Genomic DNA, 25968 nt, shown 5'->3' on the forward strand with positions numbered 1-25968 from the left:
GCAGGCACAGCGCTCGGGCGTGGCCGGACAGGTGGGCGGTCCCGGACGGCGGGCCAGAAACCACGTATCCCACAAGGCTTTGCAGGGCGCCGCTGACTGGCGGAAGCGAAGCCGGCGACAGCGTGATGACGTTGCCATAGACGCTGGCGCGCGGGATTTAAACTGCGGCGGTTTACGACGCGCTGTGACTCTGTGTTAAGCACATTTTGGTTTTGGCATTTCGCCTTTCTCTTCCCCTAGGACTTCCTAGGACTTCCGAATGCCGATGGACTCGTCGCTTCAGGCCCGCTTGTTTCCCGGCCTCTCCATCAAGATCCAACGCAGTAATGGTGAGGGGCGGGGTCTCGAGGCTAAAGGGACCCGTGATCGGTGAGGCCGCTGAGGTTGCTGCCCCGCCCCCAAAACGACAGGGCCCTGAAACCCCGCTGGAGAGAGATTCCCCCTTCCTCCCCTGCACCCGGCGTCTGAGTGCCCGCACTGGCCATCGGAGCTTCTGCTCATGGTTGTGGGTCCGTTCTCTGCCCCCAGAGTGGGCGGAGTTGCGCTGTGGTCCTTGTGCGTCCGGGGAAGTTAGGACCGCTAGATGCACTTTCCTTCCAAAATTCTCCCCTGTATCTGCCCTGCTTTTGCAAGAACCTCTGCTTCCTGCCTTCTACTTTCTAATAAAATATTGCGCAGCTGCAGTATGTCAGGACCTGGGATTCAAAATAAGCACCACAAAATCTCTGCTCTTAAGGAGCTGCTAATCCAGTCGTTTGTATTGGTTAAGCATCTACTGCAATCCTGGCGAGTCTAATGCTCGTGTCCAGAGAATAGCCAGACAAGACCGCTAAAAGTGAATTAGGGAATTCCGTGGAGTCCGGAACCTCAGCGTTGAGTTCAGGAACCGCTCACGTAAGGACTACAGTGGCTCCTCCTCCAGCATAACTTCTTCATCCCATTTGCGCAGGGGTGAATTTTTATGCAGCTCTGTGTGTGTGTGTCTTGTTTTTGCGGTACTGGGGATTGAACCTAGAAGCATTCTACCTCTGAGGAACACCTCCAGCCCTAATTTTTTATTGATTATTTATTGTGGTACTGCGAATTGAACTCAGGGGCATTCTACCTTTAAGCTTCAGCCCCATCCCTGTTTTATCCTTTATTTTGAAACAGTCTCACTAAGTTGTGGAGGGCATCACAAGTTGCTGAGGCTGGCTGAAAGTCTGCAATCCTTCTGTCTCAGCCTCCCAAGTACTAGAATTACAAGCGTGGGCCACCTTGCCCAGCTATTCTTTATTTTTGAAACAGTGTCTCACTACATTGAGGAGGGACTCACTAAGTAGCTGAGGCTGGCTGAGAACCTTTGATCCTCTTGTCTCAGCCTCCCAAGTAGTGGGATTACAAGCGTGTGCCACCACACCCAGCTCTTGTTGTTTTTTCCCTGTGTTGGGAATCAAACCCAGGTCCTTGTACAGGCTGTGAAAGGGCTCTACCTCTGAGCTACTCCCGAGCTTCAGAGCTGGTTTTTTTTTTTTTTTTTTTTGCAGGTCTGGGATGAAACCCAGGGGCATTTGACCTCCGAGCTACACCTCCTGCTCTGTTTTTTATTCTTTATTTTAAAACAGGGTCTCACTAAGTTACGGAGAGCCTCACTAAGTAGGTGAGGCAGTCCGCGAACTGCAACCCTCCTGTCTCAGCCTCCAAAATGCTGGGATTGCTCAGCTTATGGTGGGATGTTCTAAGGGTGAAGCCCCAGAAAGTCTCTCTTTGTGTTTGTTTTAAAAATGGAAAGATTTGAGAGGCTGAGACAGGAGGATCGCAAAGGTTAGAAGCCATCCTTGGCTACTTAGTGAGGTTCTCAGCAACTTTCTGGGAGCGTAGATTGGAGGTAGAAAGCCCCTGGGTTCTATCCCCCGAACCACAAAAAAAAAAAAAAAAAAAAAGGAAAGAAGCCAAGCATGGTACACTCTTGTAATCCCAGTACTTGGGAGGCTGGGATAGGAGGATCACAGGTTCGCGGCCAGCCTCAGCTACTTAGTGGGGCCCTTAGCAACTCAGTGAGATCCTGTTTCAAAATAAAGAATAAAAAAAAAAAAATAGGGCTGGGGGTGCAGCTCAAAGGTAGAATGCCCCTGGGTTTTATCCCCAGTACCGCAAAAAAAAAAAAAAAAAAATAGGGCTGGGGGGTGTATGGCTCAGAGGTAGAATGCCTCTGGATTCAATCCCCAGTATCTCAAATAAATAAATAAAAATGGAAAGGAAATGCTTAGTGCAGTGGTATGTGCCTGTAATCCCAGTGCTTGGGAGGCTGAGACAAGAAAATTACAAGTTTGAGGCCAAGTTCCACAACCTAATGAGACTCTGTCTTAAAAGTAAAAGGAGCCAGGGGAGTAGCTTAGTGGTAGAGTATGCATGGGTTCAATTTCCAATGTCATGGGGAAAAAACCCAGAGCTACTTTTCTCAGGTAAACTTCACATTGGGAGTCTCCGTGGGAGTTCTAACAGTGACGCTCTCAGGAGACAGGTAATGCTGATCTTTTCGTACTACAGGTTTAATTCATAATGCAACTATAAGGACTGTGAGTTTGGAGAAATCCTGTGTGTCAGTGGAGTGGACAGAAGGTGGTACCACAAAGGGAAAAGAGGTAGGTTCCAAGAGAATGTTTCTGTCATACTTAATATCTTCTTATGCAAAGGATCTATGTAGAAATAGAACTTGGGAGAACCTAATTTCTGGTGTTGTGCTGTCCTCTCTAATCTTTTTTTTTTCCCCCTAGTACTGGAGATTAACCCCAAGTGCACTCTACCACTGAGCCATTCCTCAATTCCTTGTTTTGTTTTGAGACAGGGTCTTGCTAAGTTGTCCAGGCTGACCTTAAATGTACGGTCCTCCTGCCTCAGCCCCCTGGGGTTGCAGGGGTGCACCACCATGCCTGGGTATCCTCCACAATCTTAAAATATGATCCTCTTTAGCCGGGCATGGTGGTGCACGCTTATAATCCCAGCATTCAGGAGGCTGAGACCAGAGGATCGCGGTTTGCATACAGCCTCAGCTACTTAGTGAGGCCCTCCGTAACTTAGTGAGACCCTGTTTCCAAATAAAAAATAAGGCAGGGGTTGTAGCTCAGAGGCCAAATGCCCCTGAGTTCCATCCCCAGACCCACACACACAAAAATATGATCCTCTTTGAAGCTGAGTGTTATGGCGTACACCTGGAATCCCAATACTTGGAAAGCTGAGACAGGATCACAGGTTTGAGACCAGCCTCAGCAACTTAGCAAGACTCTTGTTTCAGAACAAAAAGGGCTAGGAGTGTGATTCGGAGGTAGGATGCTCCTGGGTTCAATCCCTAGCACCAAAAAAAACCAAGAAATAAATCTCTTTGGGCCTCACCCCCTTGAAAATATTGCTATGGAATAAAGTCTTCTTGTTGCTGTGTTGTTGTTGCTGCCCTCCTCTTCCTCTTCCTCCTCCTTCTCCTCTTCCTCTTCCTCCTTCTTGATACTGGCGATCAAACCCAGGGCCGTGCAAATGTGAGGCAAACACTCTAACACCGGGCCACACCCCCAGCCCATGTTGGTCTGTTTGAGCCTACTTTGAAGTTACACTGGTGACATTTAAGTTGCTCCTCAAGGGTTGCAGGACTCCGATGATGTAAACCTAGAATTATGACCTCATTGAAGGCAGAGCAGGTACTGGGACAAGTCATGAGCAGGAGGCTGTGACTGGGGAAGAAGTTTCTGGGCCCAGTAGAAATGTAGGTAGACTTAGGGTTAGGTAGCAGCTGTCAGGAACTTGTTCCTGCCCATGAGATCCTGAAGGGCCCTCCATTTTGACTATCACCAGACCGCCCTTGTCTTCTCTTCCGTGTTGGCCACCGAGAGGTGCTCAGGGGGCTGTGCCCAGCAGAGCCCCACTCCAGCAGAACGCAGGGGAGCCAAGTGGACTAAGTCTGCCGTGAACTGCTTGCCTGCCTGCCTGCCTGCCTGCCTTCCTCGCTACCTCATTCTCGCCACTGACATCTGCCGTTGGCTTAGAAATCAGAAACCCATATCCATCTAGATGGTAAACACTGACTAGGGAATAACTTGTATAGGGGTCACTATTTAGTGGAACTTAGAGTTGGTAAAGTCTGAATCTCGGGGTAGTTCAGATTGCAGAAATATATTTAGATTGAATTCTGTATTGTTTTATTAAAACTCTCACTTGCTTCTTGCAGATTGATTTTGATGATGTGGCTGCAATAAACCCAGAACTCTTACAGCTTCTTCCTTTACACCCAAAGGATAATTTGCCCCTCCAGGAAAATGTAACAGTCCAGGTAGGTGCCTGTCATTCGGCTGTAGCTAGTATCCCAGAAGAGTCACCTCACTTACTAGCTCTTGGATCCTTTGCTTTCTGGGTCTACCTGGGACTTCAGCACAGATTATGGACCCAGGATAGGCCTTTGAGAAGTGATAAGAACCATAGAGTGATGGTTTGTTCTGTTTTTTCAGAAACAAAAACGCAGATCAGTCAACTCCAAAATTCCTGCTCCAAAAGAAGGTAAAGGGATTTCTCTGACTAGTGTAATTGCATTGGTTCTGGGAGTGATGTTCTTGGGGCTAAGACTGGTCAAAATTATGAAGTTGAGCCGGGCGTGGTGGCGCACGCTTGTAATCCCCGCGCTTGGGAGGCAGAGACAGGAGGATCGCGCAGGTTCGAAGTCAGCCGCGCGCGCTGGCTTAGGAGACCCTGTTTCCAAATAAAAAAAATGTAAAAATAGGTCTGGCAGTGTAGCCCGAAGGTAGAAGGGCTTCCGGGAACCCCAGTACCACCAAAAAAAAAAAAAAAAAAATTATGAAGTTGACTCATTATTCCAATTTAGCAGGTGACATCTATGTGGGCTGAGTCCTGTCCTGTTTCTTAGTGAAGAAGAATCTGACAGCCAACTTATTTATTTATTATTTATTAATTTTTTAATTAATTTTTTTTTGCAGTACTAGGGATTGAACCCAGGGGCATTCTATCTTCAAACTACACCCCCGGCCCAGTTTTATTTTATTTATTTATATTTGCAGTACTGAGGATTGGGCCCAAGCGGTAACCCCAGCCCCCCTTTTTTTATTCTTTATTTTTGAAACAGGGTCTCACTACGTTGCAGAGGTCCTCACTAGGTAGCTGAGACTGGCCGTGAACCTTTGCTTTCGTCCTCCTGTCTCAGCCTCCCAAGTACTGGGATTACAAGCGTGTGCCACCATGCCTGACCTGACAGCCAACTTCTAAGTGCCCTGGTGCATCCGAGAAATTACTTAATGCCCTAGATACCTTCCCTGTAGAGTCCAGAGCCTGATGCCGAGAAAAGTGCCAGTTAGCACTGAGCCGCTGGCAGGCTTGTTTTCTTTCAAGGGAACAGGGTGCCTTGGAGTGAGGCTATAGGAAAAGCGGACATCTAGCCGGGTATGGTGGCACATGCTTATAATCCTAGTACTTGGGAACCTGAAACAGGAGGATCACAGTTTCAAGCCAGCCTCAGCAACTTACTGTTGCTGACCCTGTTTCAAAATAAAGAATAAAATAGGGCTGGTGGTGTAGCTCAGAGGTTGAATCCCCAGTACAAGAAACGAAGGGAGGAAGAAAGAAAGGAAAGGTGAGCAGATATCTAAGTCTGGACTGTTCAGAAGTTCATTCAAACAAGGCATGGTAGCACGTGCTTGTGATCCCAGTTACTTAGGAGGCTGAGACAAGAGGATCACAAGTTTGAGGCTAGCCTAGGCAATTCAGCCTCAAAAAAGGCCGGGGATATAATTTAGTGGTAGAGCATTTGCCTAGTGTGTGTGAGACCCTGGGTTTAATCTCTGTTACAAAAATAAACTAAAAAAATGTGCTAGGAATGTGATTTAGTGCTTGGCTACTATGTGTGAGGTCCATGTAATCCCAGTACTTGGGAGGCTGAGAGGAGGATCGAAGGTTCTCAGCCAGCCTCAGCTACTTAGTGAGTCCCTCCTCGATGTAGGTGAAGATCTAGATTCAAAATTCAGTAAATTCAGTTTCTTTTCCTTTTTTATTTGGGGGGGGTGTGGTGGGAATTGATTCCAGGGGCATTCTACCTCCAAGCTAAACCCCCACCCCTATTTTTCATTCTTTATTTTTTTTCTAAATGGTCTCATGAGCTGGGCGTGGTGACGCACTCTTGTAATCCCAGCATTTGGGAGGCCGAGACAGGAGGATCGTGGTTTGCGGACAGCCTCAGCTACTTAGCAAGACCCTTGCAACTCAGTGAGACCCTGTTTCAAAATAAAGAATAAAAAATAGGAAATAATAAGAATGAAACAGGGTCTTACTAAGTTGTGGAGGGCTTCACTAAGTAGCTGAGGCTGGCTGTGAACCTGCGATCCTCCTGTCTCAGCCTCTCAAGTACTGGGATTACAAGTGTGTGCCACCATGGCTGGGTATTTTATTTGGAAACAGAGTCTCACTAAGTTGCTTAGAGCTTCACTAAGTTGCTGAGGTCGGGTTCGAACCTGCGGTCTTCTTATCTCAGCCTCCCAAGTTGGGATTAAAGCGTGTACCACCACCCCAGGCTTAAGACAAGTGCTCTTATGGGAGATATCTTTACTTTCAGGAGCTTCTGAATTTGGAGAATGTGTACAAATAAGTTTTGGGGTCCCTAGTATTTGGACTTCATGTTTCCTTTCTTTGGGCAGAAGGGTGGGAAATTTGGGGGCTTTTTTCCTGGTAGTAAAGGCCCAGGTCACTTTGTTCAGAACTTCCAAGGTTTGCCCATTTGCCCTCCTGATCACGCAGACTGCTTGGCTGCGCCTGTTTTCCAGGTCTTCGAAGCCGCTCCACTCGCATGTCCACTGTCCCGGAGGTTCGCATCGCCACTCAGGAGAATGATATGGAGGTGGAGCTGCCTGTGTCTACGAACTCCCGCAAGCAGTTTTCAGTTCCCAGTGAGTAATGGATGTGCTCTCCCTGTTTGAGGCCCTGGAGCAGGCTCTGCACAGGAGTACACCACCACGCCAGGTTACAGTCCTGAGTTCCTTTTTTTTTTTTTTTTTTTTGGTGGTACTGGGGTTCCTGGAAACCCTTCTACCTCTGGGCTACACTCCCAGAACTATTTTATATATATATTTTTGGAAACAGGGTCTCTTAAGCCAGCAAGGCTGGCTTCGAACCAGTGTGATCCTCTTGTCTCTGCCTCCCAAGCACGGCAATTACAAGCGTGCGCCACCATGACCGGCTCAATCCTGAGTTCTAATAGCATAAATTAGCTTTTCTCTCTTTGTATTTTATAAGTGGAATTTTTTTTTGGGGGGGGGTCTGGGAATGGAACCTGGGGCATTTGACCTCTGAGCTACACACCCTGCCCTATTTTTTATTCTTTATTTTGAAACCGGGTCTCACTGAGTTGCAGAGGGCCTCACTAGTAGCTGAGGCTGTCCGTGAACCACGATCCTCAGGTCTCAGCCTCCCGAATGCTGGGATTACAAGCGTGTGCCACCACGCCCGGCTTCTAAGTGGAATTTTAAGAGCAATTGAGTGAGGTTGAGTGAGGTGTCTCTCAACCTTGAATAGCTGTGTAAAATAGATGCAGATTTTGTAAGGTACACAGTCATTACATTTTTGTGTATCAAGTTCAGCTGTAATGACGGTAAATGAAGCGATCATGACAATGTACATAATTGAACATTCCGTCTTGAGTCAACATGGTTAGTTGTTTCTCGAGTTCCCTGCTACCTCTGGCTCTTAGTTATTATTCCTCTTAACCATTTGGGTCTCTGCGGCTTTGGTGAAGTCGGAAAGGCCTGGCTGTTCCCCTGAGTTGCTAGAAAGTCCTGGCCGAGACCCCACACTTGGCCAGATCTACAGAGTTTGGGCTTCCAGAGGCTTTTCCTTCATGGTAAAGCTCATCTGCTTTTTGGGATACTTAGGCTCCTGAAGCCTGCCCTGGTAGACGTGGTGGTGGGGCGCGGGTTCAAGGTGTGAGCCGAGGTGAAGGAGAAACCCAAGTTCTGCTCGTGATGGAAGAGCTTGGCCCTTGCTGACCTGGTAGGCAGTGGCTTCCCTCCTGGCCTGTGACCTGCTAGGGCCCAAATGAGGACAGCTATGGTATACCTGTCTGCTTCTCCAGTGACTCTTGTTCCCCCACAGCCGGCCCCCCTAGGCCCTCCTGCCCTGCAGTGGCTGAAATACCATTGGTGATGGTCAGCGAGGAGGTGGAAGAGCAAGTCCACTCCATCCGAGGCAGCTCTTCTGCAAACCCTGTCAACTCAGGTAGCCACACTGAGCTGTCTCCTACTGTGGAACAAGTAGTTCACACTGACCCGCACCTGGGCTCCCGAGCTCAAACCCTTGTGCCACCTTGAGGGCTTGTTTTCCTGTGGCTGTGGACTGTCTTTCACAAGCGGTAAAAGGTTATGCAGTGGCCCTCTGCTGCGGTTGAAGCATTACCACAGCTATGGTGTTGGCCAGTACCGGGCCTAGAGTGGCTCTCAAGACCAAGCAGGGTGTCTCCCTCTTTCTGGTTATTGAGAAAATTAACCACAAAGGCACAGAGAGAGCTTGGTCAGAACCGCAGGCGCTGCTTTATCACCGTTCCGACTCACGTCAGCCCAGTCGTTACTTCACGGACTTGTCCATCCCAAGTACTGTCTGTTGCTTCTTGTGTATAGTGATTTAAGGGCGAGGACGTAGAGAAGGCCTGCTTCTGAGGAAGGCCTTGGACTCGGCCAAACAGCCCGAGAAGGAGCAGCCTGACCCAACAGATAAGAGCGGCCTTCCTTTTCCCCCCCTAGTTCGGAGGAAATCATGTCTTGTGAAGGAAATGGAAAAAATGAAGAACAAGCGAGAAGAGAAGAGAGCTCAGCATACCGAAATGAGAATAAAGCGAGCCCAGGTAGCTTTCTTGGGAGGCCTGGGTAAGGGCTTTGGGATAGGCCTCCTTTGCTGAACTCCTATAGGAAACAGATACAGCTGGGCCCCAGCTTTTCTCAGGCTCCAATTCTGATATCACCAAATTTTGTTTTTGTTTTGTTTTTTGTGGTGCTGTGGATAGAACCCAGAGGCTTTCTACCTTCAGCCTACACTCCTAGATCTATTTCATTTGGAAACAGAGTCTCACTAAGTTTCTGAGAGCCTTGCTAAGTAGCTGAGGCTGGCTTCAAACCTGCGTGATCCTCCTGTCTTAGCCTCCTGTCTGATATCCAGAAATTTTAACTTATTTCTCATCAGGATTCAAAGAACAAATGCATAATTCAGAAGTTTATAGCCAGGCATGGTGGCGCACACTTGTAATCCTAGCATTTGGCTGAGACCAAAGGATCATGGTTCGAGGACAGCTTCAGCTACTTAAGTGAGGCACTCCGTAATTTAGTGATTAGTGAGACTCTGTTTCAAAATAAATAAAAAATAGGGCAGCGGGTGTAGTTTGGAGGTCAAATGCCCCTGGGTTCCACCCCCAGACCCGCAAAACAAAAAAAAAAAAAAATGTTTATCTGCAGGCCCCCAGATGAGCAATACTTGATGCAGGTTGTCTAGTGGGGGAAGCCTGCCACACATTCATGCAACATGGTGCCGTGGCTAGGCAGACACCTGCTTTCCTCTCCCTCGTTCTAGGTATTGCAGGCAGGGTGACTGCAGTGGGATTCCCTTTGTTGGGTTAATTGCCCTGGGAGGCCCCAACTGCTACTGTGTGGAACAGTGGTTCTTATCCTGCCTCCTCATGTGGTTTGGTGCATGCATAGGCTCCCCCGCCGATCTCTGCTCCCCAGGACCTGGTATCTGACTTCTCAAGCTAATGCCTGGTGGGGACTTGGTCAATTAGAAGTTGATATAAAGAGCCATTGCTGCTAACCTTTAGCACTGGGTCTGAGAGCACTTACATTGTTTTGTTTTGTTTTTTTTTCTTACATTGTTGTTTTTGTTTTTTTGTGTGTGGTACTGGGGTGGAACCCAGGGGCTTTTCTACCTCCAGGCTATACTCCCAGACCTATTTTATACTTTATGTGGAAACAGGGTCTCACTAAGTTGCCAAGAGCCTCACTAAATAGCTGAGGCTGGTTTCGAACCTGTGTGATCCTCCTGTCTCAGCCTCCCAAGCGCGGAGATTATAAGCACGCACCACCCCGCCCGGCTAGCACTTACATCTTAACAGTCTGCTCTTTTTTACTCTTGTCTCAAACAGGAGTATGACAGTAGCTTCCCAAACTGGGAGTTTGCCCGGATGATTAAAGAGTTTCGGACTACTCTGGAATGCCATCCACTCACAGTGACTGATCCTGTAAGTAAATCAGCCTCTCTTCCATGAGTTGGTATATAACTGAGAGGCAGAAAACTCATATTTATAGAATTAGAAGCATGTGGGGATCTTCAGTTACCCTAAAGGTTTTTGTTTTTGGTTTTTCCTGAACTCATGAGTTCAAACCCTTGTATATATGCACGCTTCTGTGTGCCAGGGATTGAATACAGGCCCTTGTGCGCTAAGCATGCAGTCTACTTTTTTAAAATTTGCGGTACTGGGGATGGAACCCAGGGGCATTCTACCTCCAAGCGACACCCCCAGCCCTATTTTTTATTCTTTATTTTGAAACAGGGTCTCACTGAGTTGCAAAGGGCCTCACTAAGTAGCTGAGGGTGTTCGTGAACCGCGATCCTCCTGTCTCAGCCTCCCAAATGCTGGGATTACAGGCATGTACCATCATGCCTGGCTTGCAGTCTACTTTTGAGTTACACTTCCAGCCCTTTTCTTATTTTTTATTTGGAAACAGGGTTGTGCTAAGTTGCTACGAGCTTTGCTAATTTGCTGAGGCTGGTTTCCAACCTGTGATCCTCCTGCCTCCACCTCTCAAGTATTGGATTACAGGCATGCGCGTCCACACCCACCTTTCTTTTTGTGTGTGTGTGTTTATTGCCGCTGCTCAGGCCTTGACCGCGTACTTGCGCATGGGGTACAGCCGCGCCTTCCACTGCTGCTTCTTGGTCTTCAGGCTCTCCTCGTGCTTGTTGAGCCTTTGGCGTATGGCTCGTGTCTTCTTGGGCCGCAGGTCCAGGGGCTTGTACTTCTTGCCCTTGTAGAATTTCCAGAGGTTTTCTTTCTGAGTCTGGTTAATGAACACGGGCGATTGATTTGCGGACAACTCGGATCTTGGAGAGCTTGGACGCCACGCAGCCTGTCACTTTGGCGACGCGCAGCTGGGAAAGCTCCACCTTCAGGTCGTCCAGTTGTTTCAGCAGCTCTTCCTTCTTGCCGCGGAGGTCCCGAGCCTTAATCTTGGCCATGGCTGCACGACCCGCCGCTGCCTGCACCTAGAGAAAGAGCCCCAGCTTTCTTTTGAAATGGTGTCTTGCTAATCGCATGTCGACCTCCAACCTGTGACCCTCCTGTTTCAGCCTCCCAAGTAAACTGGGATTACAGGCATGTGTCACCACCTGCACCTCTTTTATCTTTATTTTTTATTTTTTCCCATTTTTATGGCAGTAGGGATTGATCCCAGGGGCATCTACCTCTGAGCTATACCCCCCAGGCTTTTTTTAGCTTTTGTTTCTTTGAAGCAAGGTCTCACTAGGTTACTGAGATCTCACTATTTGCTGAGGCTGGCTTCAAGCCTGCAGTCCTCCTGTCTCATCCTCGCAGATACTAGAACAATTTTTATTTTTACTTATGTGTGTGTGTGTGTGTGTGTGTGTGTGTGTGTGTGTGTGTGTGTGTGTGTGGTACTGGGGGTGGAACCCAGGGGTTTTTCTACCTCCAGGCTATATTCTTAGACCTATTTTTTATACTTTATTTGGAAACAGGGTATCACTAAGTTGCTGAGAGCCTTATTAAGTATCTGAGCTGGCTTTGAACCTGTGTGATCCTCGTGTCTCAGCCTCCCAAGCACTAGAATTACAAGTGTGTACCACCACACCCGGCTAATATTTATTTTTTAATTAATTAATTACTTTTGGTATTTTATTTTGTTGTGATACTGAGGATTGAACACTGAGGAATCCTACCTCTGAGCCACATCCCTAGCCTTTTTTTTTTTTTTTTTTTTTTTCAGTGTTAGAGATGGAACCTAGGAGCGTTTTACCTCTGAGCTACACCCCCAGCCCTATTTTATATTTATTTTGAAACGGGGTCTCACTGAGTTGCAAAGGGCCCCACTAAGTAGCTGAGGCTGGCCATGAACCATGATCCTCCTTTCTCAGCCTCCCCAATGCTGGGATTACAAGCATGCGCCACCATGCCCAGCTTCCTCAGCCCTTTTTTTTTTAATTTTTGAAATATGGTCTCTCACCCCGTGTGGTGGCACACACTTGTAATTCCAGCATTCGGGAGGCTGAGACCGGAGGATCATGGTTCACGGACAGCCTCAGGTACTTAGTGGGGTCCTTTGCAACTTAGTGAGACCCTGTTTCAAAATAAAGAATACAAAACAGGGCTGGGGATGTAGCTTAGAGGTCGAATGTTCCTGAGTTCCATCCTCAGACCCACACACACACACAAAAATAAATAAATAAATAAATAAATAAATAAATAAATACCCTTTCGTGAGCTGGAGAGAGTGAGGCCCAGGTGGGAGGGTCTGGTGTTCAGGGTGCTCCACCCCCACACTCTAGGTTGGCCGGACCCTTGCTAATAATCATGAAAGTAGTGTTGAAAGCTCCTGTAGTTAGCAGAGTAAGAAAATGGGGGAAATCCAGTGCATCTTTTTTTGGTCTACAGCGGCTGATGGAGGAGGCTCCAGTCCTCCTGATCCATCTTATCCCCAGACTTGGCCAGAGGAGAGAGTGTGGATGAGCTTTCCTTTGGTATTACGGTGACCTTTTCCCCTTCGATTGTCTCCTCTCATCTTCTTGCAGATCGAAGAGCACAGGATCTGTGTGTGTGTCAGGAAGCGGCCACTGAATAAACAAGGTAAGTCAGAGAGGCTTGGGGCCGGCGGAGCGTCTGCTGTGGACAGGGAGCACCCCTGAAATATTTTCTGCCCACAGAACTGGCCAAGAAAGAAATCGACGTGATTTCCATTCCCAGCAAATGTCTCCTCTTGGTACATGAACCCAAATTAAAAGTAGACTTAACAAAGTATCTAGAGAACCAAGCATTTTGCTTTGACTTCGCATTTGATGAAACAGCTTCCAACGAAGTCGTCTACAGGTTAGTCTGTTACTTCTTTTTCCTCCCCCAACCCTTCCTCTTTTTGAAGTGGACATCATGTTAACACACTCATATTGCTTACACACTGATAAACATGCTGAATTCTATACTTGATTGATCTTAGCTGAAAGGCAAGAAGCAATAGCATGCTGAATTCTGAGCCCTTCCCGGCCCCTTGTAGTTTCTTTGAGTCAGCCCTCTGAGTGAGGAACTCTGGCTCCCAGCACCAGGACATTCCCAGCGGGAGCTGCCACAACCCCTTTTGCAGCTTAGTGGCCCATTCTTGAGTGGATCACGACCAAGATATCACCCATTACCCACTGGGGCCAGGCAGGGCAGGCCCTGGCGTTCTTCCAGTGTCTTATGTAGCCACCCCATTACCCACTGGGTTTAGCAGATGCAGGTAACTCCAGATCTGCTCTGTCCAATTACATCAAGTAGTCTCATTTAAATCTCAATAAGAGTTAAAATTTCACTGGCCAGCTGGGCGTGGTGACACACACTTGTAATCCCAGCATTTGGGAAGCTGAGACCAGAGAATCGCAGGTTCGCGGCCACCCTCACCTACTTAGTGAGGCTCTCTGCAATTTAGTGAGACCCTGTTTCCAAATGAAAGAATAAAAAATAGAGCTGGGGGTGTAGCTTGGAGGTAGAATGCCCCTGGGTTCAATCCCCAGTTCCACACAAAAAAATAAATAACATAAAAATTGGGGAAGCAGGGCGTGGTGGCGCACGCTTGTAATCCCAGTACTTGGGAGGCTGAGACAGGAGGATCACACAGGTTCAAAGCCAGCCTCAGCTACTTAGGCTCTCAGCAACTTAGTGAGACCCTGTTTCTAATAAAATATAAAAATAGGTCTAGGAGCATACCCCAGAGGTAAAAGCCCCTGGGTTCCATCCTCAGTGCCACACAGATACACATAAAAAAATGGGGATCTAGGGGTATAGATTGGAGGTAGAATGCCCCTGTTCAATCCCCAGTACCACCAAAATGAAAAAATTATTATGTCTATATTGAACATATACAGAGTTCTTTTTCTTGTTAATCATCCCTAAGCAATACAGTATAAAAACTACATAGCATTTGCATTGCATTTGGCATTAAAAGTAAGCTGCAAACAAATTATGCAGGAGGATGAACTCAGCATGGTAGTACACACCTGTGATCCAGTACTTGAGAGGCTGAGGCAGAAGGATCACAGACTCAAGGCTAGCCTTGGCAATTTAGTGAGACTGTTTCAAAATAAAAAATAAGCCAGGTGTGGTAGTGCACGCTTGTAATCCCAGCATTTGGGAGGCTGAGATGGGAGGATCGCGGTTTGAGGACAACTTCAGCTAATACTTAATGAGACTCTTTGCAACTCAGTGAGACCCTGTTTCAAAATAAAGAATAAAAGCCGGGTGTGGTGGCGCACGCTTGTAATCCCAGGATTTGGGAGGCTGAGACCAGAGGATCACGGTTCGCAGACAGCCTCAGCTACTTAGTGAGGCCCTCTGCAACACAATGAGACCTGGTTTCAAAATAAAGAATAAAAAGATAGGGCAGGGGGTGTAGCTCAGAGGTCAAATGCCCCTGGCTTCCATCCCCAGACTCGCCAAAAAAAAAAAAAAAAAAAAAAGAATAAAAAATAGGGCTAGGGGTGTAGCTCAGAAGTAGACTGCTTCTGGGTTCTATCCCCAGTACCAAAAAATAAAATAGGGCTAGAGGTAAATCAGATATAGAATGCCTCTGGATTCCATTCCCCAGTAACACACACACTAACAAAATAAAAAGGGCTAGGGGTAGAATAGCTTGGAGGTAGAATGCCCCTGGGCTCAGTCTCCAGTACCAATTTTTTTTTAAGTATTCAGAAGGATTTATATAGGTTATTTGCAAATACAGGGCCATTTATGTAAGGGACTTGAGCATTGGCTCATTTGGATATCTGCAGGGAGTCCTGGAACCAAACCCACTTGAATACCCAGGGATGGCTAACCACACGCTTCTTGTCTGTTCCATCCTTTCTCCTAGGTTCACAGCAAGACCACTGGTACAGACAATTTTTGAAGGAGGAAAAGCAACTTGTTTTGCATATGGGCAGACAGGAAGTGGCAAGACTCATGTGAGTATCCAGGTCTAGCAGAGAGCCTTCCTGTGGTGCAACATGAGTCCCTGAAAAGGAAGACAACGAGCTTCTTCCAGAAAGTCCCCTCGCTGCGGGTCACCAAACACTCCTGCCATCCCAGCTGCAGGGAGGGCTTAGCAGGCCCAGCCTCCCAGCCTTAGTGTGGCTTTAGTGTGGTAGTAAGGAGGCCAAGGACCCTTACCAAGGTCATCTGCCTCTTCCGTTTGCAGACTATGGGTGGAGACTTGTCTGGTAAAGCTCAGAATGCATCCAAAGGGATCTACGCCATGGCGTGTAAGTAGGGTGTCCTGCTGCATTGGGGTTGGGCAGAGGAAGGAAGGCTGCTTACTTATCCAGGCTTTCCCCTCAGCCCGGGATGTCTTCCTGCTGAAGAATCAGTCCCGTTACCGGAACCTGGGCCTGGAAGTCTATGTGACCTTCTTCGAGATCTACAACGGGAAGGTAGTTGGCAGGAAGCGCCTATTTGTGCTGTTGGGATCCCTTGCTTTCTAAAAGCTTGAAGTTGGCTAATTGTAGAAGTCAGTCAGCTGTCAGACCCTCGAGCCATTGCCCTAACATGCATAGGAGGTTTCATCCGATGGTGCGATGGCACCCTATCTCCACAAGCACAGCAGGGCGACTCCTCAGGGATGGCTAGCATGTCCTGTCCTCCCTGGACCCACCTGCTCCCCTGACTGCGCACACATTCATACTCATTCCCACCCCCATGTCTCCTTCTGCCTCTGTACATTCTCAAAATTGCCTTCCCCAGAGCAGGACCTAATTAATAAAAGTAGGTAATATTTATCATTTACAGGATATTGTGTCTTAAGTACGGTTCTAAGCACTTGTATTCACAGTCAGGAAACAGGGTAGAGTGGTTCATTAACTTGCTAAGGCTCGTGCAGCTAGTAAAGTAGCAGGGTCTGATTGAACGGAGGCAAACCCATCCTGATGCCAAGATCAGCCCTCTGCTAGTCTGAGACCTGTCAGTTTGTATTTTCTCTGTCTTTCCTGCTGCTGGCCCTTGACTGAGCTGGGGCAGGATTTGTAGGCGGGAGGAGTTGGGCAGGACATTTGACACCTGTGGGCTTAGACTGACTCCCCTGCCTGGCACAGCTATTCGACCTACTCAATAAGAAGGCCAAGCTGCGTGTCCTGGAGGATGGCAAGCAACAGGTGCAGGTGGTAGGGCTGCAGGAACACCTGGTTAACTCCGCTGATGATGTCATCAAGATGCTGGAACTGGGCAGTGCCTGCAGGTTAGAATCTGGCAAAGGGAAGGGACCACCTGCTAGTGCCTGTTTCAGATGATAGACTGGCTGTGAAGCCATTTCTGTTTCCACATAGCACTGCTTTTCCCTAGCTTGGTAAGGGACATGATGACCTCTGGTGGGTAGGGGTGTGTGTGTGTGTGTGTGTGTGTGTGTGTGTGTTAGTTACTGGGGATTGAACTGAGGGGCATTTTGCCTCTGAGCTACATGCCCAGCCCTATTTTATTATTTTAAAACAGTCTCACTGAGTTGCTAAGGACCTTGCTAAGTTGCTGAGCTTGACCTTGAACCTGTGATCTTGTCTCAGGCTCCCAAGCACTAAGATTATAGGTGTATGCCACCAGGCCTGCAGGACCTCTGTATTAAGGGGTTTTGTTGGGACAGATTACTCAGAGCCGGATGCTCAGCAGAACCAAATCAAAACTACTTAAATTCCTAAGCTAGGTGTGGTGGTGCACACTTGTAATCCCAGTACTTGAGAGGCTGAGACTAGAGGATCCAGGTTTGCTGACAGCCTCAGCTACTTAGCGAGGCCTTTCGCAACTCAGTGAGACCCTGTTTCAAAATAAAAAAATAGGGCTGAGGGTGTAGCTCAGAGTTAGAATACCCCTGGGTGTCATCTCTAGTATCACACACACACACACAAAAAAAAAAAAAAAAAAAACTTAAATTCTTAACCAGTGGAGGCAGAGTTTATTCACAGGCATGCTTCCTGGCATGGCTTGGATTCTTCCTATTTTTCCTCCCTTTGTGACGGATGTCAGGCACTCTGGATCTGTTCTGGACTGAAAGCAGTGGGGTTAGAGTTCCCCTGCGCAGTAGAGAAGCGTCAGCATGGTGCAAGGATTGCTGAGCACCTGTGGAGGGCCAGCTGCTGGGGTTGTTCTCTGAAGGGCCCTCAAGTTCTGACAGTGGCTCGTGACAGTGGCCCTTCCCCGTGTGCCTGTATGGAGGCAGTTCGCCCTCTCCTGAGATGGGCCCTGCTATCCGTTCAAGCCCTAACACACAATCTAGCACTGATTTGGTTGCTTGAAAAATGTATTTGGCTCAGAGCTGAGGAGAGCAACGGTTTAGGGGCGTGGAATGGAAGTCTGGGACAGGAGACACAGGACTTTTTAGAATCCTGACCCTGTACTTACCAAAAAACTTACTGCTGTGGGCTGGCGTGGCCTAGACTCTTGGGTGCCTTAGAGGCTGGTGACCCCAGAAGCTCATAACCTTTCTTTGTTCCCCTTGCCATAGGACCTCTGGGCAGACATTTGCCAACTCTAATTCCTCCCGCTCCCATGCCTGTTTCCAAATTATTCTTCGAGCCAAAGGGAGAGTGCATGGCAAGTTCTCTCTGGTGGACTTGGCAGGAAACGAGCGAGGTGCAGACACTTCCAGTGCTGACCGGCAGACCCGCATGGAGGGCGCGGAGATCAACAAGAGTCTCTTGGCCCTGAAGGTAGCGGGGGAGCCAGAGGCGGTTAGCCCGGAGGGCAGCTGGGAGAGAGGGGGTGGGCAGCATGAGGGGAGAAGGGGCTCAGTTGTTCCTGCTCCCCACAGGAGTGCATCAGGGCCCTGGGGCAGAACAAGGCTCACACCCCTTTCCGCGAGAGCAAGCTGACACAGGTGCTGAGGGACTCCTTTATTGGGGAGAACTCAAGGACTTGCATGGTGAGTAGGATCTTCCTGGAAGCGGCGCAGAGGAGGCAGGTGCTTTCAAGGAGACACTTAGTTCTGTCCCTGCACCAGAATCTTAGCACCTCCTGTGCACTTCAGGCTATTTTATTTCATGATAAAGTCTTGCTAAGTTTCTCGGGTTGGCCTCAAGTTTGCTGTTCTGGATAGCTAGGATTCCAGGTGTGTGCTACCATGCTTTTTTTTTTTTTGGTACTGGGGATTGAACTCAGGGACATTCTACCTCTGAGCTATACCCCATCCCTTTTTATTTTTTGAAACAGGATCTTAGTAGGTTGCTGAGAATCTTGCTGCTAAGTTGCGGAGGCTGATCTTGAACCTACTTTCCTCCCATCCCAGCCTCCCAAGTACTGGGATTATAGGTGTGTGCCATCAACCTGGTTAATACCATGCTCTTGACTAGGCTTCCACACCTGTCTTCTCAGCAACAGCCTCCTCACTGCCTAAGCAAGTGGGAGGAAAAAATCTCCCCTTGCTAGGCATAGGTGCAGCTCTGGCTTTGGGGAGCCATTCCGCTCTTGAAAAAGGAATTCGAGAATTCCAAAGGCAGGTTTTCAGGGAAGCAGAAGAGGGAAGTCTTCATCTCTTCCATGGCATCTTTCTGGTTCATGGCTCCCAGCCTAGGAAATAGACTGAAGCTTGTAGCTACAGCCTGCAAGGACTGATCAGCCTCTTCCCTATTTTATCTCTAAGCCCTTCTACAGGAGTTCTGCTATCCCTCCCCTCTAGGAGATAAGTTCACTTCTTCCCTCTGGGTGGGGCCCTTTTTTCATTTCCATCTTTCTTTTATGGGGCACTAGGGATTGAACCCAGAGGCATTCAATCTCTGAGCTCTACTCCCACCCCTATTTTTTTTTATTTATTTACTTATTATTCAGTACTGGGAATGAAACCCAATGGCATTCTACCTCCGAGCTACACCCCCAGTCCTATTTTATTCTTTTCTTTATTTATTTAGCGGCTCTGGGGATGGAACCCCAGGGGCATTCGACCTCCGAACTACACCCTCTACCCTATTTTGTATTCTTTTTTCCCTTTTTTTTTTTCCTCTCGCAGTATTGAGGATGGAACCCAGGGCCATTCTATCTCCAAGCTACACCCCCACCCCTATTTTTTAGTCTTTATTTTGAAACAGGGTCTCACTGAGTTGCAAAGAGCCTCACTAAGTAGCTGAGGCTATCTGCGAACCGCGATCCTCCTGTCTTAGCCTCCCGAATGCTGGGATTACAAGCGTGTGCCACCATGCCCGGCTGTATTCTTTATTTTGAAACAGAATTTCACTAAGTTGCAGAGGGCCTCACTAAGTAGCTGAGGCTGTCCACAAACCACGATCCTTCTGTCTCAGCCTCCGGAATGCTGGGAGTACAAGTGTGCGCCACCACGCCCAGCTCTATTCTTTAATTTGAAACAGAGTCTTTCTATGTTACAGAGGGCCTCACTAAGTTGCTGGGGCTAGCCATGAACCTTCCTGTCTCAGCCTCCCAAGGACTAGGATTACATATGTGCACCACCACCCCCGGCTGGCACTCGCTTGTAATCTTGGGATCATAGCCAGCTTTAGCTATGTAGTGAGGCCCTCCACAATTTACTGAGACTCTGTTTCAAAAACAAAGAATAAAAATCGGGCTGGGGATGTAGCTTGGAGGTAGAATGCCTCTGGGTTCAATCCCCAGCACCACACACACACAAAGCATGCACCACCACACCTGGCTTTTATTTTTATTTAGAAACAGGGTCTTGCTGAGGTTTTTTTTTGGTTGGTTGGTTGGTTTTTGTTTCCCAGAACTGGGGGTTGAACTTAGGCATTCGACCTCCGAGCTACACCCCCAGCCCTATTTTTTATTCTTTATTTTGAAACAGGGTCTCACTGCGTTGCAAAGGGCCTCACTAAGTATTAGCTGAGGCTGTCCGCAAACCACGATCCTCGAGTCTCAGTCTCCCAAAAGCTGGGATTACAAGCATACGCTCCCACACCTGGCTTCTCACTAGATTGATGAGAGTCTCACTACTTGCTGAGGCTGTCCTCAAACCTGCGATCCTCCTTTTTTCAGCATCCAAAATACTGGAATTATAGGTGTGCACCAACATACCCAGCTGGGTAGGAGCCTTTTAACAAACAAGGAGGGGGTTTTGTAACTAATTTTATTTTTTTGCAGTACTGGGGATGGAACCCAGGGTCTTTTTTACCTCCAAGCCACACCCCAGCCCTATTTTTTTTTTTTTTTTAAACAGGGTCTCACTGAGTTGCAAAGGACCTCACTCAGTAGCTGAGGCTGGCCACCTCAATCCTTCTATCTCAGCCTCCCAATTACAAGCATACACCACCACTCCCAGCTTCTAACTAAACTCTTGCCAGCATTCTATTCCTTACTTACATCCCCATACCATCTAAGCTCTTTTCTCCGTGATACTGTCCCATGAGGTAGGTAAGGTAAAATTTCCAGCAGGAGCCACATAGCTTTGAGATGTGATCTTCGTAGAGAGAATAAAAAAGCATAAGATAAGCCAGGTCTGTGGCAGGCACCTATAATCCCAGTACTTGGGAGGCTGAGACAGGAAGCTCACCGTTTTAAAGCCAACCTGAGCAATTTAGTGGGACCCTGTCTTAAAATTAAAAAGGGTTAGGGGTATAGTTCAGTGGTAGAGGACTCCTGGGTTCAATCCCCAGTACCACACACAAAAATGCAGAAGACAATTAGGTGTGCCTCTGAAAGCAAGGAACCAAGTCAGGCGTGGTGGCACTGGTACTAAGAGGGCTGAGCAGGAGGATCGCTTGAGCCCAGAAGGGTCTCGCCTGTGCAACATGGTGAGACTCCCAGCTCCAAAAAAGTCAAAGCAAGAAACCAATTTTTAAAGTACCTTAATTAGCTTACCCTATCAGGCAAGCTGCCTAGCACAGCCTGGGCTCTAAAGGAGTCCTCTCACCCTACCATTTTTTTTTTTTTTTTTTTTTTTTTTTTTTTTTTTTTTTGGTGGTACTGGGGTTCCTGGAAGCCCTTCTACCTCCGGGCTACACTCCCAGACCTCTTTTTACATTTTATATTTGGAAACAGGGTTTCCTAAGCCAGCGCGCGCGGCTGGCTTCGAACCTGCACGATCCTCCTGTCTCTGCCTCCCAAGTGCGGGGATTACAAGCGTGCGCCACCACGCCCGGCCTACCATGTCATTTTTGAGAGGCTCAAAGAGATACCTGGTAGCCGGGCATGATGGTGCACACTTGTAATCCCAGTACTTGGAAGGCTGAGACAAGAAGATCCGAGTTCGCAGCCAGCCTCAGCCACTTAGTGATATCCAGTGTCAAAATAAAGAATAATGCCGGGTGTGGTGGCGCACGCTTGTAATCCCGCACTTGGGAGGCAGAGACAGGAGGATCGCGCAGGTTCGAAGCCAGCCGCATGCACTGGCTTAAGAGACCCTGTTTCCAAATAAAAATGTAAAAATAGGTCTGGGAGTATAGCCCGGAGATAGAAGGGCTTCCAGGTACCCCAGTACCACCAAAAAAAAAAAAAAAAAGTGACAAAATAAAGAATAAAAAATAGGGCTGGGAGTATAGTTCAGAGGTAGAATGCCCCTGAGTCCAGTACTGCAAAAAAGTAAATAAATAAAAGGAGACACCTAGTATCCACTCCAGGAACAAACTGTCTGGCACCTTTACCCTGTGATTCTCAACTTCTGTCCATATTTCCTCTTTTGTAGATTGCCATGATCTCACCAGGCATAAGCTCCTGTGAATACACTTTAAACACATTAAGATACGCTGACAGGTATGTGTACCTACAGGCAAGTGAGACTGGGAAAGGAGCGTCTCACCTGATGGTGATGGGGCCCCCATGCCAACGCACACTCCTCTGTGACTCAGTGAATCTGAGTTGCGGGAGTTCAGCCATGGCACCAGGTCTGTCCCAGTCCGCTCAGTCAGTGTGTGAGGGTCTCATCCAGACCAGCTTCAAGTTAGGCCACCTCTCTTGGGCTTCAGGTAAAATGGCTACTCCATCCCCTCAGAGCCCCAGCTGCACAGCTGGGCGGTGCTGCACTGCCATGGCAAGAGCGAGGGGCTGCTATGGAATTCCAGACCTTCTTGTTTCCTCAGAGTCAAGGAGCTGAGCCCCCACAGTGGGCCCAGTGGAGAGCATCCAAATCAGATGGAGACAGAAGACATGGAAGCCTGTTCTAACGGGTCCCTGGTCACCAATGTAAGGGGGCCGGGAGTGCCAGCAGGACAGAAGGCGGCCCGTTGAGGTGGAGCCGGCCAGCCTTCACGCTGTTCTCTCTCCTTTTGGCCCCTTAGTTCTCCAAAGAGGAGGAGGAATTATCTTCCCAGATGTCCAGCTTTAACGAAGCCATGACCCAGATCAGGGAGCTGGAGGAGAAGGCCATGGAAGAGCTTAAGGAGATTATTCAGGTAGGAACCAGCCTGGCCAGGGAGGGCCTGGCTCCCTATCTGGCATGGCCCACAAAGTGAGCGGCGCCAGCTGGGCATAGTGGTACATGCTTTAGTCCCATCATTAGGGAGGCTGAGACAGAAGGATCGCAGTCGCAGACAGCCTCAGCTACTTAGTGAAGCCCTCTGCAACTCGGTGAGACACTGTTCCAAAATAAAGAATAAAAAAATTAGGGCTGGAGCTGTAGCTAGGCAAGAGCCAGCCCTCTACAGTAGCATTCCTTAATCTCCACCTGACAATCTAGCTATTCTTTTAGGGCAGCTCATTGTTACCACCCTCCTCCAGCCCGGCACTAATGTCCTCCTAGCTGGAGCAAGTCTCTCCTCTGTGCTCTTGATTGAGGGGCTAGAGGATGATTTACATGCAGGGATTTTATCCAGTTTATTCAGTGAATATTCAAGCTTCTATGCTGAAACAATGACCCCAAACAACAGGTAATGGTAGTGGGCCCTAAAATGAGACTTGAGATCAACCCAAACTCTTCTAAGTACAAATGGATTCCTTGTGAGAGGCATTTAGCCTCACTGGGCCTCAGGTTTCATCTCTCAAATGATTAGGAGAGGAGGGCATCTTTGAGGATTAAGGGATGTCTTATAAAGCATTGGTACAGCCCGGTGTGGTGGTGCACACCTGTAATCTCAGTACTTGCAGGTTAGAAATCAGTCTCAGATAGCTGGGCGTGGTGGCGCACGCTTGTAATCCTCGCACTCGGGAGGCTGAGACAGGAGAATCGCACGGGTTTGAAGCCAGCCTCAGCTACTTAGTGAGGCTCTCAGCAACTTAGTGAGACCGTTTCCAAATAAGTATAAAATAGGTCTGAGAGTATAGCCTGGAGGTAGAAAGCCCCTAGGTTCCAACCCCAGTACCACCAAAAAAAAAAAAATCAGCCTCAGAAGCCAGGCCTGGTGGCGCACACTTATAATCCCAGCATTTGAGAGGCTGAGACGAGGATTGCTGTTCTTGAATAGCCCCATCTACTACTTAGTGAGGCCCTTTGCAACTCAATGAGGCCCTGTTCCAAAATAAAGAATAAAGCCGAAGCCAGGCATGGTGGCGCATGCTTGTAATCCCAGCATTCTGGAGGCTGAGACTGGAGGATCGTGGTTCGCGGACAGCCTCAGCCTCTTAGTGAGGCCTTCTGCAACTCAGACCATTTTTCAAAATAAAGAATAGAAAATTGGGCAGGGGGTATAGCTCAGAGGTCAAATGCCTCTGGGTTCCATTCCCAGGCCCACCAAAAAAAAAAAAAAAAAAAGGGCTAGGGGTGTAGCTTGAAGGTAGAATGTCTCTGGGTTCCACCTCCAGTACCACACAAAAACGTACATTCTAATAGTGGACACTGGGGAATACAGAGTGGAAAGGTGCATGTGTGCAGGAGCTGTGAAGGGTAAATGCTTAGGCATGTCATCCCCTCCACCCCCGAGTATTCACAGGGATCACAGTTGCAAAGTCTTGGCACTTTTAGGACAATGGAGAGATTCACTGTGGTCAGAGCAGAGTGTGAGCAGAAGATAGAAGGAGAGAAAGGCTGTGGACAGGTGAGCAGGGCCCAGATGCTGGCCTGGATCATACCAAAGGGTTGGACTTCGCTTGAAGGTGTCAGAAGCCTTTGAAGGGACATACGCAGAGTGATGACATGGTCATAGGATTTTAGACATAGCACCCTGGCTGAGGGTGCAACTCAGTGGTAGAGCACTTACATAGCATGGGTGAGGTTTTTGAGTTTGATGTAAGCGCCGCAAAAATTAAATAGTTGTATCACTGTGTGACAGTGTGGGTCCTGGTCTGGGGGCATGGGGAGGCACAGGTAGGGGCAATTAGGAGATGGCTGGGAAGAGTTCTAGCTATTGCCTAGACCAAGGTGTGCCCATGGCCATGAGATTCAAGAACCAATTAGGAAGCCAGTGCAGTGGTGCACACCTGTGATCCAGCTGCTTGGAGGCTGAGGAGAGAGCCTAAAGCCAGCCTGGGCAAATAGCAAAAAGTAAAAAATTTTAAAATGGCTAGAGATGTAGCTCAGAAGTACATTGTTTGGCTAACATGTGCAAGGCCCTGCGTTCAATCCCCAGTACCAGGAAGAAAAAAAGGACCAGTGAAGGAGTGGAATTGGCAGGATTTGATGACAAGCAGGGTGAAAGAATGAAGTGATCACTTGAGTTTCTGGTGTGAACATCAGGATCAGTGATGCCGTTCATTTTACATAGAAGACAGAGGCAAGTTTGGGGTAAAATGAAATTGAATTGCAGCTGAGGATCCCCAGACAGAGTCAGGAGACAGGCATGGAGACACCTGGCATCTCTGCAGGCATCTGCATTGGAGATGGTTGGAACAATTTGCTAAAGTCTTTTGATCATTATTAAGTCCTCCCTGCGTTGTTACAGCAAGGACCAAGCTGGCTGGAGCTCTCTGAGATATCCGAGCAGCCCGACTACGACCTGGAGACCTTTGTGAACAAAGCAGAGTCTACCGTGGCCCGGCAAGCCAAGCACCTCTCAGCCCTGCAGGGTGGGTGTGGCGGCCCTCTGGTTCCTGGGCAGCGTGGCTGATGGCAGCTCTGCCGAGTGGATGGGGCCTCTGAGGCTCTCCCTAACCCTTGCACACCACTCTTTCCCTCCAGATGTCATCAAGGCCTTGCGCCTGGCCATGCAGCTGGAAGAGCAGGCTAGCAAACAAATAAGCAACAAGAAACGACCCCAGTGACGACTGCAAATAAAGATGTTTGGTTTCACCCAGCCTCCTCCCCTCCCGGCCCCTCCACAGCAAACTTCGGGCAGCTGGTGGGCTGGTGGGGGTCTGAGCTGCAGCAGGTTTGGATAAATCAAGTGTCAGGTGTTGGGCCCAGGGCAGTCGGGGAGGCTGTACCACACTCTCCTAAATTGGGTGAAGGAGGCACTTTTATTTACCCGTGCTTTGCCCTTCTCTCCATCAAGAGGACTACAGTCTGGGCAGCTTTCCCTGGCGCAGCATCGTGCCTGTGTGGATGGGCTGCTGGCGGAGGCTCCCCAGAGTTGTCCTGGTTCTGGGGAGAGAGGAGGAGCCTTTAGTCCAGTTCTCTGCTGGCTCAGGCCTAACTTCCATACCCTTGGTCCGAGCACTTGTATGTCTATAAGAAAAGTTCCTGGGAAGGACCTCTTCCTTTACTTGAGGCCCAAGAGGATCCCTATTATTTTCTGTTTTATGTGTTTATACATCGTGTCTAAAAATAAAGCAAGACAAAATAAATCTGCCTTTGAGTGATATGTGGGAAGAGCCTTTGTGTCTAAACCTTTGGGACCAAGGACACTGCAGCAGCTTTGGCCTCTGAGTAGTGCTGCTTCTGTACTCTCCCCAGGAGGCCAAATCCACACCTGTGGTCTCAGTGA

General features: G+C 48.4%; 1 protein-coding gene and 1 pseudogene across 5 annotated transcripts; one reads left to right on the forward strand and one right to left on the reverse strand.

The window, feature by feature from the left end:
- Window positions 1-259: 259 nt before the first annotated feature.
- KIF2C (kinesin family member 2C) lies at window positions 260-25306 on the forward strand (the record flags this gene model as incomplete). 4 transcript variants are annotated; one of them, XM_080692209.1, is made up of 21 exons in its annotated part: window positions 260-329; window positions 2530-2624; window positions 4199-4300; window positions 4476-4524; window positions 6792-6914; window positions 8116-8238; window positions 8760-8860; window positions 10148-10243; window positions 12808-12862; window positions 12940-13102; window positions 15114-15204; window positions 15438-15501; window positions 15578-15669; window positions 16327-16469; window positions 17724-17928; window positions 18030-18140; window positions 21861-21928; window positions 22255-22357; window positions 22453-22566; window positions 24988-25111; window positions 25224-25306. In XM_080692209.1, the coding sequence occupies 21 exons, from the start codon at window positions 260-262 to the stop codon at window positions 25304-25306; spliced, it is 2175 nt and encodes a 724-aa protein (XP_080548335.1). The 4 variants fall into 4 exon arrangements, with proteins under 4 accessions (XP_080548335.1, XP_080548337.1, XP_080548336.1 ...); XM_080692210.1 differs by having other exon boundaries at window positions 266-329; window positions 4199-4294; XM_080692212.1 differs by having other exon boundaries at window positions 281-329; window positions 6792-6918; window positions 8129-8238; window positions 22459-22566.
- LOC308260736 (large ribosomal subunit protein uL29-like) lies at window positions 10881-11241 on the reverse strand (annotated as a pseudogene). The gene has a single exon. The product of its transcript is annotated as a large ribosomal subunit protein uL29-like (transcript).
- Window positions 25307-25968: the final 662 nt, after the last annotated feature.

This window comes from Muscardinus avellanarius (genome assembly GCF_963383645.1).
Source record: "Muscardinus avellanarius genome assembly, chromosome: 3".
NCBI classification, from domain to species: Eukaryota; Metazoa; Chordata; class Mammalia; order Rodentia; family Gliridae; genus Muscardinus; species Muscardinus avellanarius.